At 41.7% G+C, this 13,071-nt stretch overlaps 2 protein-coding genes across 4 annotated transcripts in view; one reads left to right on the forward strand and one right to left on the reverse strand.

Moving 5' to 3' along the window:
• LOC124553785 (cortactin-binding protein 2-like) overlaps positions 1–13,071 on the reverse strand; it is a 312,986-nt gene that overhangs the window by 123,007 nt on the left and 176,908 nt on the right. The gene's annotated exons all lie outside the window — the stretch shown is intronic.
• The window catches only part of LOC124553786, a 100,116-nt gene that overhangs the window by 21,947 nt on the left and 65,098 nt on the right, over positions 1–13,071 (forward strand). For 2 of the 3 annotated variants that reach the window (XM_047127764.1, XM_047127763.1), the window contains exon 4: positions 337–734. In XM_047127764.1, coding sequence (XP_046983720.1) covers positions 337–513 — 177 coding nt within the window. In that variant the 3' untranslated portion in view covers positions 514–734. Of the gene's footprint in view, positions 1–336; positions 735–13,071 lie in introns of those variants that run through there. The other variant, XM_047127765.1, reaches the window with a different exon arrangement.

A 13,071-nucleotide genomic window follows, 5' to 3' on the forward strand; every position in this document is an offset into this window, starting at 1 on the left:
GGGGGGGGGGGAGAGAGAGTAGTAGTACTAATAGTAGCTACTTGGCAAGGATGAAACAATTTCTGTTTGGTTGATATCTGATGTGTCTACCTCCAAAGTAAACAGAACTTTGATTTCAAATGTTTGTCATGTTTTTCTGACATTTCCTACATCCTGTAGGACCTCCTCAGTATGAATCAATTGGAATGAAAGTAAATCTAATTTAATGTGACACATTTTCTTGTTGCCTAATGCTAGTAAGTGAATACATGTGACAAATAGCTTTTTAGCCCCACTTGATGTGTAACACAAGCACAAGAACAGAAGCTTTGAATGTGCCATTCTTTCTTTTTTCAGTTTCTTCAAGATCCACCAAGGATTGTAATGCCTAGTCTTCGTATAAAGCAAGACCTAGAACTGAAACGGGATTTAGATGGCATTGAGCATGATGTAAGTTTTCAGTTCAATCATGCATTGTGCATGAAGTACTGTATGAATATCATGAAATGCTTTGGGTGCAGTAAATTCCAGTGACCATAAATGATGAAACATTAAAACCGAGGATATTAGCACTTCTCCAGAATTTTTATAATATTTCAATTGACTGTAGGTATATTGTTCTGTTGTGTGTAATGGTATTTGAATGAAACTTGTAGGAAACATAAGTTTATTAACTGTAACACATGGTAATTTTATTGTACATGTAAATAATAAATGTCTCAAATTTGTTCATGGAACAAATGTACCTAATAAGACTTCTTTGCAGCAGCTGTCAATTTATTTGTCTCTGTCAGAGTTCTGTAATAGAAAAGATGTAAGAGGTAAAGCAATCAACTGTAAGCAGTATGTTATCAGATAAGTATGGTATTTGTCATACTACTTCTTTTCTGTGAAGTATTTAATGAAAAACATACTGCATTACTGGAATTATGTTTGCTCTGTGTAAAGACAATGGGTTTATCCAGTATGCATGACATAAATTTACAGTGTAATGGAACATTGCTTATCCCAAACTGCTTGCAAAGAGAAAACATTGTGATAGCAAGAATTCTTGTAAACAGCATTAAATTTAGCACGTTACAGTGATAGTGTGTGAAATTCCATATTCATTTAATTATCACCATAGTGTACTAATTTTAATGCTGATGAAGGTTTCTCAGGTCTTAAGCTGCATGGTAGTGTTGATATCTCGCAACGTTTCAGGAATTGTCATACTACCCATCTCCTGGCGAAGTGTCAAGATTGGCTGAGAGAGGGTTATTTATATGTGTGGTCACCCCGCTCCACTAGACCTTGGGTAGCCGCGGTGGACCAGTGGCGTGCACACGGTGATGGTGATGAGTCGCCCTTGGCAGCCATGTTTGGTTCTCGGTGTAAGCATCCTGTCTACGTCCCTGGCGGAGGACGTTGATGGGTAAGCTCCCGATGGACTGCCGCTATTGCAGAGTTCCATGCTGCTCCAAGTTGAGATCCCTCATCTCTGTTGACCAGATTGTTGTAAATCCTTATTTCTATGGATTCTTTGATAATGATTTCCCAGAAGCCAGATGCTCGGCACTGTACCTTTGTGTTTTCGAAGTTGAAGGTGAGTTTTTCATTTATGCTGTATTTTGCTTTGGCTGATTTTTCTGTGTGGCCTAGTCGCACACATCTGATACGTTCTTCACAGTGTTTAGATGTACAGTGCTATGTTTGCCCAATGTATTGTTTTACGCATTTGCATGGTATGCTTTATACTCCTGGTGTGCTAAGGATCAGCGGGTCTTTTGCAGTACCTAGGAGCTCCCTGTCTTTGGTGGTGGTTGGAGAATGGTTTTGATATTATATTTGCCCAGAAATAGTACAATTTTGGCTGAGAGCGTAACTGTGTATGGAAGGAAAGCGAGTCGTTTGTCTCCGTCTACTTCATCATAATCTGGGGTTCTCACTGCTTCCTTCTTCCTTTTAAGTGCCCTGTTGATCTGCGTTTCACTGTAGCAATTTTCGAGGAAGACTTACCTCAGGTGTTGCAGCTTGGATGGATGGCTGTCTTAGTTGCAGATGGCATGCACCCTGTGTACCAGCGTGGTAAGTACTGTTTGGCCGGCTGGAGTGGCTGAGTGTTCTAGGCACTGCAGTATGGAACCGCATGACCGCTACAGTCGCAGGTTTGAATCCTGCCTCGGGCATGGATGTGTGTGATGTCCTTAGGTTAGTTAGGTGTAAGTAGTTCTAAGTTCTAGGGGACTGATGACCACAGCAGTTAAGTCCCATAGTGCTCAGAGCCATTTAAGTACTGTTTGTCTTTGTGCTGGATGGTGGCAGCTTGTTGCATGAAGTGTGTCTCTTCTTCTTATGTACTGCATGGCCGAGTGACCATCTGCCTTCCTCTTAATTAAAATATTAAGGAAGGGGAGGCATCCATTTTCCTCCATTTGCATTATAAATTTGGTGTTCGAATGGATGCTGTTGAGGTGTTCATGAAACTCATCTAGCACCTGTTTGCCATGTCCGCATACAACAAAAGTGTCGTCGACATAGCGGAAGAAGTGCTTTGGTTTCTGTCTGGCACTTTGAAGGGCCACCTCCTCGAAATGTTCAATATAGAGGTTTGAATTCACAGGAGCCAGTGGGAAGCCCATGGCCACATTGTCAATCTGTTCAATGAATTCCCTGTGGTGCTGAAAGTAGGTTGTTAATGCTTGTTCGAAGAGGCTGACTTTGTGGTTCAAAGTGCTGGGCTAAAAGTGTCAAGGAGTCTTGAAGGACACTTTCGTGAAAAGCGGTGTCATGTTGAAGCTCACGAGTAGGTCCTCGATTTGTAGTAGCATGTCCTTGAGTATTTTTACGAATTTGGCTGAGTTTCTGACATGGTGGCTGCAGTGTCCCATAAGGGGTTGGAGCAGTGTTGCTAGGAATTTCACAAGTCCTTAACTGTGAGAGTTGGAGTCTGCAATTGGTTGAGAGGTACCCCTTCCTTATGGATCGTAGGGAGTCCATAGAGGTGTGGTATTGCTGGCACTCTAGGGTACAGCCACTTCTTCATTGGCTCAGGTAAGCCAGATTTCTTCAGCAGAGCTATCATCTTTCTACTCATCGTCGGGGTTGGATGCTTCTTCAGCCTCTTATAGGCCTCGTGCTGTGGCAGCAGGTTTATTTTCTACTGGTACTCAGCAGTCCTTAATAGCACTGTAGCGTTCCCTTTATCTGCTGGTAGGATCGTTATATCACGGTCATCTCTAAGGGACCAGAGAGCTGCTCGTTCTTCCGCAGATACATTATTTGTAGGCAACTGAGATCTGTCGATTGTTCTGGAAGTTTCCCACCTGACTTCCTCTGCTTCCTCCTTTGGAAGCCCTTACTGCTTCTTCCACACCACTATAAAGTCTCGTTTCGGGTTTGTTCTGGGGATAGGGGCAAAATTCAGTTCTTTCTTGAGGACTGCGATTGTGGCAGCATCCAGTTCTTTACCAGCCAAATTGATCATGGCTCCTGATGTCATTCATCTCCTTCTTTGTCAAAAACGTTGTAAGATATCAATGCTACCACCCGGCTGGAGACCCAAGAAACCTTCAACAGTCTTTGCCGGGAAAGCAAACAGTCAAATTTAATGCTGTTTACAGAAATTTGTAACACTTAGTAGAGATCTATTCTTTGTAACGGTATCCAGCTCTGTGGACTAAGATCAGTTGTGCTGAATATTGGAATTTTTACTGGGTAGGCGTGATTGGAAAATGAAAAGAAGAGAGCTGAAACATTTCAGATGTGGGATTAGAGAATGCCACTGAAAATTAAGTGAACTTACAAGGAATATGGAGTTCTCAGTAGAACTGTTAAGGAAAGACATGTACAGAAAATGCTGACTAAAAGAAGGGACAGGATGATAGGATAAGTTTTAAGACATCAGGTAGTGAACTAGTCAGATGTGTTTCCATCTCACTTGGGGAAAAATGCTAATATTACACATATCAAATACGAACTTTAATAGAGTGTAGTTAAATTTTATGTTGGTTACATAGTCAATAGTGGAACCTCATCGCACACTTGCAACTCTAAACTAGTAGATAAAGAAGTGCTTTTTTGAGGAGGATGTAGTGTAATTCAGTACACAGCAAGATTTGGACAATGTACTATTTATTCCAATATATATCTTGCAAAATGAGTGTGGCAACAAAATAGGAGGCATTAGAGCTAATATAGGTGCTTCCTGGCAATTGTTCTCCCCAAACACCATCTTGATATGGATTAGGAAAGAGTGAAGTAATGGATGTAGTGGTACCAGTTGTACCCTCTTCCATGCACCATTGGGTGACTAGTCTGGTGTAGATGTAGGTGTACAAAGAATTGGATATTAATAGGCAGGGTTATGGATTGTAATCACACATTTATTGTGAGAGAATAAGGAACCCATTTCTTAAAGATCACAGTACTCAGAGACAATGATTGCACAGCACTGTGAGGGTGTTTAAAAACATCATCATTGTTCAAGTGTGTTCAACATAATACTTGATAAATTAACAGTGATACATTGAATGGGAAAATCTGTGCTTGGCACTGTCATAGTAAATTCCAGAGCTAAAATGGTTGTCCATAGCATGCATGAAAGTTGGTCTGTAGAGCATTACCTGAGGAAACAGGTTGAGGACTGTTGACACATGAGTACAAGCTACAGCTGAATTCAAAGCACTAGAACATTAGTAGATCAATAACATTGAAATTATGAAAATGTTTGTGTGTAAAATCACAATCTACAGCAAAATTAAAACTGAGGCTTGTAACCTATACTGTCCTCAAAAGTACTTTGGTATTGACACTAGAGCAGGAACACATGGAGATGCAAAATGCAGTTGCCTCACTCTTCCTTGACTGTTCGTATGATCTGACATTTCATTGATCACACTCTAATTTGCATACTAATCAGTGTACAAAGGTGGAAGTGGGTTCTGGAGGAGTTGCACTACATTCTCATTTTAGATTTGTTTGTGGCAATAAATTTTTAGTTTTATATGCAGAATGTTTTCGAAAATCCATTATCTAATGTTCCTGAAAATTTGACTCATAGGGAAACTTTGTTACTGAGTTTAAATGACCAAATTGTGCTAACAAAATACTTAGAATATGTCTTATTTTCAACAGCTCCAAACTGTCAGAGATGTCTAACATAAGATTAATTTAAATTAAACATTATGTGTGATGCTCTGGTCATGTGATAAGGTATCAGTCATCTGTTTTGTTGAGAGAAACACAGCACAGGATTTACTATTAACATGACATTACATTTTATGATCAAACACTACAAATCCATGTAACAAGAAAGTCACCCATTTTGGTAGAGGTAAGGAAATTTAACAGTTTGAAAGTAAGAAGAGTAGTGATAACATCATTCACTACCTTCTAATTACAACAATGAGGAGTCAAAAAATTAAGATTTTGTTAGTGTCAAACTGCTGAATTCCTGAGTTGCACTTCATTTGATTGTAGTTGCCAATAAAAGCCTTCTTAGTAATGAAAATACAATCTGCTCTGCAGGTAAATACACCACACATTCTGTGGTAATTTTCGTAACAGCTTTATTATAGAGTTCCCCAACTGGACAGTGTACCTTTTTTACTTGTTTCATCAATGTTTTGCAACATAATCTTCAATTTAGGCCCATATCAATTCTGTTGGGTTGAAGTGCCAGTGAGAAGTTATCAGCCTAATTATTTTATGCCTGTATGTTTTTGTCAACCTGTAAGTTTTTGTATGTGGCCAACTGGTTTATTGAGAGGTATTCGATTTGTGCGCTCTATCTTTACAAATTTTTAACTTACTTCCACTTCCGGATGCTGAAGCCAATAATTTCCTCTTTTTACACTCCTGGAAATTGAAATAAGAACACCGTGAATTTATTGTCCCAGGAAGGGGAAACTTTATTGACACATTCCTGGGGTCAGATACATCACATGATCACACTGACAGAACCACAGGCACATAGACACATGCAACAGAGCATGCACAATGTCGGCACTAGTACAGTGTATATCCACCTTTCGCAGCAATGCAGGCTGCTATTCTCCCATGGAGACGATCGTAGAGATGCTGGATGTAGTCCTGTGGAATGGCTTGCCATGCCATTTCCACCTGGCGCCTCAGTTGGACCAGCGTTCGTGCTGGACGTGCAGACTGCGTGAGACGACGCTTCATCCAGTCCCAAACATGCTCAATGGGGGACAGATCCGGAGATCTTGCTGGCCAGGGTAGTTGACTTACACCTTCTAGAGCACGTTGGGTGGCACAGGATATATGCGGACGTGCATTGTCCTGTTGGAACAGCAAGTTCCCTTGCCGGTCTAGGAATGGTAGAACGATGGGTTTGATGACGGTTTGGATGTACCGTGCACTATTCAGTGTCCCCTCGACGATCACCAGTGGTGTACGGCCAGTGTAGGAGATCGCTCCCCACACCATGATGCCGGGTGTTGGCCCTGTGTGCCTCGGTCGTATGCAGTCCTGATTGTGGCGCTCACCTGCACAGCGCCAAACACGCATACGACCATCATTGGCACCAAGGCAGAAGCGACTCTCATCACTGAAGACGACACGTCTCCATTCGTCCCTCCATTCACGCCTGTCGCGACACCACTGGAGGCGGGCTGCACGATGTTGGGGCGTGAGCGGAAGACGGCCTAACGGTGTGCGGGACCGTAGCCCAGCTTCATGGAGACGGTTGCGAATGGTCCTCGCCGATACCCCAGGAGCAACAGTGTCCCTAATTTGCTGGGAAGTGGCGGTGCGGTCCCCTACGACACTGCGTAGGATCCTACGGTCTTGGCATGCATCTGTGCGTCGCTGCGGTCCGGTCCCAGGTCGACCGGGCACGTGCACCTTCCGCCGACCACTGGCGACAACATCGATGTACTGTGGAGACCTCACGCCCCACGTGTTGAGCAATTCGGCGGTACGTCCACCCGGCCTCCTGCATGCCCACTATACGCCCTCGCTCAATGTCCGTCAACTGCACATACGGTTCACGTCCACGATGTCGCGGCGTGCTACCAGTGTTAAAGACTGCGATGGAGCTCCGTATGCCACGGCAAACTGGCTGACACTGACGGTGGCGGTGCACAAATGCTGCGCAGCTAGCGCCATTCGACGGCCAACACCGCGGTTCCTGGTGTGTCCGCTGTGCCGTGCGTGTGATCATTGCTTGTACAGCCCTCTCGCAGTGTCCGGAGCAAGTATGGTGGGTCTGACACACCGGTGTCAATGTGTTCTTTTTTCCATTTCCAGGAGTGTATTTTAGCATAAGTTTCTCATCAACAATTGCACATTTGGGAGCACTATCAACAAAAGGTGTTGATGATGTAGGCAGATTATGCACAAACCATTTCTCTCAACTGATTTTATATCTCAATGCCTTGAACAAGAGTGATATTGATATGTTGTTGTTGTGGTCTTCAGTCGTGAGACTGGTTTTGTGCAACTCTCCATGCTAATCTATCCTGTTCAATGTTTTTCATCTCCCAGTACCTACTGCAACCTACATCCTTACAAATCTGCTTAGTGTATTCATCTCTTGGTCTTCCTCTGCGATTTTTACCCTCCACACTACCCTCCAATATTAAATTGGTAAGCCCTTGATGCCTCAGAACATGTCCTGCCCAATGATGCCTTCTTCTAGTCAAGTTGTGCCACAAATTTCTCTTCTCCCCATTTCTATTCAGTACCTCATTAGTTAGGTTCTCTACACCTCTAACCTTCAGCATTCTTTGTAGCACCACACTTCAAAAGTTTCTATTCTCTTCTTGTCTACATTGTGTATTGTCCATGTTTCACTTCCATACATGGCTACACTCCATACAAATACTTTCAGAAACGACTTCCTGACACTTAAATCTATACTGGATGTTAACAAATTTGTCTTCTTCAGAAACTCTTTCCTTGCTATTGCCAGTTTCATTTTATATCCTCTCTACTTCGGCCATCATCAGTTATTTTGCTCCCCAAATAGCAAAACTCCTTTACTACTTTAACTGTCTCATTTCCTAATCTAATTCCCTCAGCATCACCTGACTTAATTCGACTACATTCCATTATCCTTGCTTTGCTTTTGTTGATGTTCATCTCATACCCTGCTTTCAAGACACTGTCCGTTTCATTCAACTGCTCTTACAGGTCATTTGCTTACAATGTCATCAGCGAACCTCAAAGTTTTTATTTCTTCTCCATGGATTTTAATACCTACTCTGAACTTTTCTTTTGTTTCCTTTACTGCTTGCTCAATATACAGATTGAATAGCATTGGGAAGAGGCTACAACTTTGTCTCACTCCCTTCCCAACCACTGCTTCTCTTTCATGTCCCTCGACTCTTATAATTGCCATCTGCTTTCTGTAAAAATTGTAAATAGCCTTTCGCTCCCTGTACCACCTTCAGAATTTGAAAGAGAGTATTCCAGTCAACATTGTCAAAAGCTTTCTCTACGTCTACAAATGCTAGAAATGTATTGATATATCCACTGAATGACGTTTGCTGAAGTGGTCCACAACTGCTAAGAGTAATGACAGGTAACATTGCAACTAGAAGTATACGAAATGAATGCAAACAAAATACCATAGTGCAGTGAATGCTTCCATAGGACAGCGAGCTGCCTAAAACTGAACTGTACTGCACTTGGGAAATGTATTGGCAGTGTGGTGAAGGTATATCCCTTGGGATAGACTGAATGTGTGCTCTGAAGTCTTTGCATGTATCACCACACTATTTCATTTCTAGTTGCCAGTCCTAAAGTAATTCTGAATAGTGTTCAATTAAAGTACCCTGTTGCTTTCTAGAACCAGGTCCTTGGTTGTCACACAGGCAGTCAATGCAAAATAATTTTGGCAGGCTGAAAATCTTGGATGTTATCTTGGGTCCAGTGCAAGACACTACTGTTGATTGGAGAGGAGGAGAAGTCAAAGATTACTGGAACAATAATACATTGCCCAGAAATGGGTGTCAAATGCCTGAACTCATTTGCACTAAGGCTATGAGTGTGAGAACAAGTTAATTTGATAAATGCGGGCAACAATAGGCAGGTGAAGGCTGAAGACGAGTGATAAAAGTTGTGTGGATAGGAAAAGCACAACACTGCAATGTGAGGCAAACTTTTGGGTCACCAGACGATGGTCAGTGTCAGTATGTGCTATGCTGTGCTGTGCTGTGAAGTAACAGTGGAGCAGAGAGCTGTTAGTGTCTCTGCAAAGAGCACAGTGAAATGTACCACAAGGTGGAATCATGGGAATGTGGGTTAGAAAAACTGATCAGCAAATTATATCTTTGTATTACAGATTTGCACAAGCTGTATTAATTCGAACATATTTGTCATTTTTTTGAAGTTCTGTTGGGAGTATCTTGTCACAGTGATTGTATCAGTGAGGATCCCAGACTACATTTGGTGTGGGATGATCTCGAAAATATTGCAAGCATTTACATCACTAATATTGCATGTAGATTGAGAAAAGTTATCGGCTAGTTGAAAGCTAATTGAAATAATCATAGATTGTGAGTTTTCTAGAGATCAGCAGTATATTAGTAACAAGCTGAGTTCGTGGCATTGCCGGGGTAGGTATTTATTCCGATCTGTTAGTCCATCTTCTCCTCCCATGTTCATTCCATCTCCCCCTTTGCCACTCTTTTTGTCTCCCCCTCACCCACTATTTTTCCATCTTGTCACCTACTCTCTCTGCCTGTCTCATCCTTGCCCTTTCTCTCTGCCCCTCAACTTCTCCTCAAGGTGTCCAGTACACCTATGAGCTCCTTTGCAGGCAGAATGGCATACCTGTCTAATTACAGTGTCATGTAGCAATTGTATTCCAGCTACCACCTTGAAAAATAATGTATTAGTCAGCAATATGAAGCACATACCAAGCAGTAGTAGGAATAAACTATTTCTTATGAGTAGACACAGCCATGTTCCAGTTAAAGTTGTGCTCAATGCTATGGGATGTTGTTATTAACAAAATTAAATTTTTTTGTTGATGAGAATGCAATGACATTGCAGAGGCAAAGGGTGAAAGAATACACAAAAATATTAAATGTCCAATATTCTGTTTGCAAGTTGCGGCAAGAAGTATGTAATACTGAGATGAGTGGAATCGGAATATCTATGCCAAAGGAAAAGCAGTAACATGTACACAGTATAAATGCCTGGGAAATGTGATAAATGTGTTGTATGGCAGAAATTCTGTGAGCTTATGAACAATGCAAAAAAAGTACCAACTTCGCTAGAGGTTAACAGCTTATGTTGAAGAGAAATGGATAGCAGAGCTAGCAAACAGTCCAACGGGATAGGAAAACAGACTGCGGCTGCTGTTATTTAAAGTGCTCGGTATCCCATCCAGAAACCATTTGTCATGGTGGCATTTGTTGCACATGTATCGACAAATTTAAATCTGTTTAAAAGATTACACCTCATTTAGTATAACAGATGAGGTTTGTGGTTCAGATCCTACTACACAATGAATTTTCCTTCTCTTTTCCTCTAAGGAAAATCAGTAAGATACGTTTCATTGCACCATGAACGTTAGATGGACAGCTTGCCACAGGTGCATTTAATTTACAATAAATTTAAGAAACAACTTACTAAGGACATTATGCATCATTTGTTTTTTTATATTAATTTTACAGCCATTAACCAGTATAAGATTTAAATTCAGCTTTCTTAACCATTATTTTCAGTCATATATGCCAACACATGCTGTCATCAACAAAAATATAAAAGTAAGTATGAAAGTAGCATCAAACCTACGAGCTGTGGAGCCCCATTGTGATATTACAGCACTCTTACCAATGTTAATGCATTTACTGTTCTAGTAGGTGGTAGGTAATTCCATCTCATGTGGTTACCATGCATGAAGTTGGTGTACAACAGCTCAACAGTGTGAACAGCTTCACTGTAAGATAGCTGACAGCTTAAGATAGGTTACCACTATTCTTCTTCAGCCCCAATATGATGTACATCCTCCACTTCTGAGGAAATTTGTTCCCTGAATGAAATTCCTTTTTTCACTACACTTGTGTGAACAAATTATCATGCGTAAACAATGCAACACAATTTCCAAATCTACTTATCAAACAGATTTTTATGAAAATGAGGCATATCACTGAAGTGGCAAGTGGATTATTTTCACAAAGCATGGATTTATGTATATTGTCGTATGATTTGGTACTGCCAGAGCAATCTTGTCTAAAGAACATTGCCACAGTGCCTGTCTTCATTTGTGTTCTGCAGTGATTGACATGCAGATGTCTAGGGTGTTGCATGCTTTGCTTTTTACGGATACCACAGTTTTCATCGTTATGTTCACACAATTCAGTTTCTAAAGCATAAACGTGGCAGTACTGTGGAATAGCCTATGACATAACTAGATCTCTCTTTTCTCAAAGGTACTAGTGCTGTAGACACAGTGCCTGAACAGTTGCTTGCATATTAATGAGTACAGAATATGGCACTGCGTTTCCAGGCGACCGACATTGAACTGAGGATGACAGTATTTCCAAAATGCAGTGCAACTGTGGCTGTGATCTGCTATGTGCTGCAGACAAATAAGAATTGAATATGGGAGTACACAGTAAGTGGACCAAACATTGAATGTAAGATTACAGTTATTGGAAGAACTGTCATCATCTGTTGGAGATTACACAAGATTTGGGGTTTTTGACATGAATCGCATTTAGGGCAGATACTCACTATTACCAAGAAATAAATGTAAAGGTGACCTCAAGTGTTCAGTGAAGAAATGGGACCTAGAAAAGGGCTATGTGGGGTGATAAACATACTACTGTGAGTCAGATGATCACCAGTTTGAATTTGAAGGCAGCAGGGTCTGTTGCTATGAGAACTTTACTGAGACAATTGCAATGCATAAGACTTGGCACTTAACCACATCCAATGCCTACTCATGACTCTTAAGCTACTCAGCATATATGAAGATACCCATTTGGTAAAATCTGTAACAAGGTGTTCTTGTTAGTGTTCAATGTAAAATAATTGCCTTTCCTATATTGTTTGTGTTGCAGCCATCTGGTGCATGTACATACCCATGATTAATCTTCATTCTGTTTATACATCTGTATCTGTACTCTACTACATATGAGTGGCAGTCTTTAAAAAAGTTGGTTACATAATTAAATTTTGCTTTGTTTGCAGGTACATATCGGCCTTGCTGGTACCCTTTTTAATTTCCGAATTACAGTAGGCTGCTTTATGACGAAAAAAGAAAAATTATGGAAAAGCTTAGTGTAGAGTAATTCATTTCCGGCAGCAGCAGGAACGGTTGAGCTGTGTCCAGCTTATCTTGGTGACTGACTTAGCTGTGTGGATTGGCTCCCTTAGTGAGGAGCCCCCCCCCCCCCCCCACCCACCCACCTGGGTCTTGCCACTTGACCCCACTTGCCACTTGTGCTTGACTATGATTGGACCCCAGTCTATACAGCATCTTTTCCCTTTGGTGCTGCATGTCTATCCTCTTGGTATTCTTTTTCTGCTCCTGTGGGGAACAAGTCTGCTGTGTTTCTGGTAATGTTCCGCACTATCCACAGCTGACACAGAGACAATCTCACACTGTTTTTCGTTCCCTTTTCCGTTCATCATTCACCTTCGCCTATCCTTCTCCACTTTGGCATTTGAGGCTCCTATTGTTATTTTTCTTCCCAGTGTGCTCCTGATGCCGGCCCATCTGTGTGACACGTAACAGGTGACTTGATAATGTGTAATTCCCAGCCCCGGTTCAACATGTAGGGTTCAGAAGTAGAAGCCAGGCTCAGGGAGGGGAGATTGCCTGAGCTGCTAACTTTCCAAATTGCCAGTTGGTCGTATGTTTGGGAGGCGTGACCTGTTGGGAGGTGTGACCTGAGTGAGGTATGAACAATCACCTAAGGCGAGTGTGCCCACTTGTGAAGGGGACCTCTAGTTGAAAAGAGTGTTCCCTTGGAGGCACTTGCAGTCATGGGGGTGGGGATTTCCTCACAATGAGCCAATCATCTTCACAATAAATGTCTGTTGTTTGTTGTTGTCGTCTTCACTCCAGAGACTGGTTTTGTGCAACTCTCCATGCTAATCTATCCTGTTCAATGTTTTTCATCTCCCAGT

Source organism: Schistocerca americana, chromosome 11, assembly GCF_021461395.2.
Source record: "Schistocerca americana isolate TAMUIC-IGC-003095 chromosome 11, iqSchAmer2.1, whole genome shotgun sequence".
In the NCBI taxonomy this organism is placed as follows: domain Eukaryota; kingdom Metazoa; phylum Arthropoda; class Insecta; order Orthoptera; family Acrididae; genus Schistocerca; species Schistocerca americana.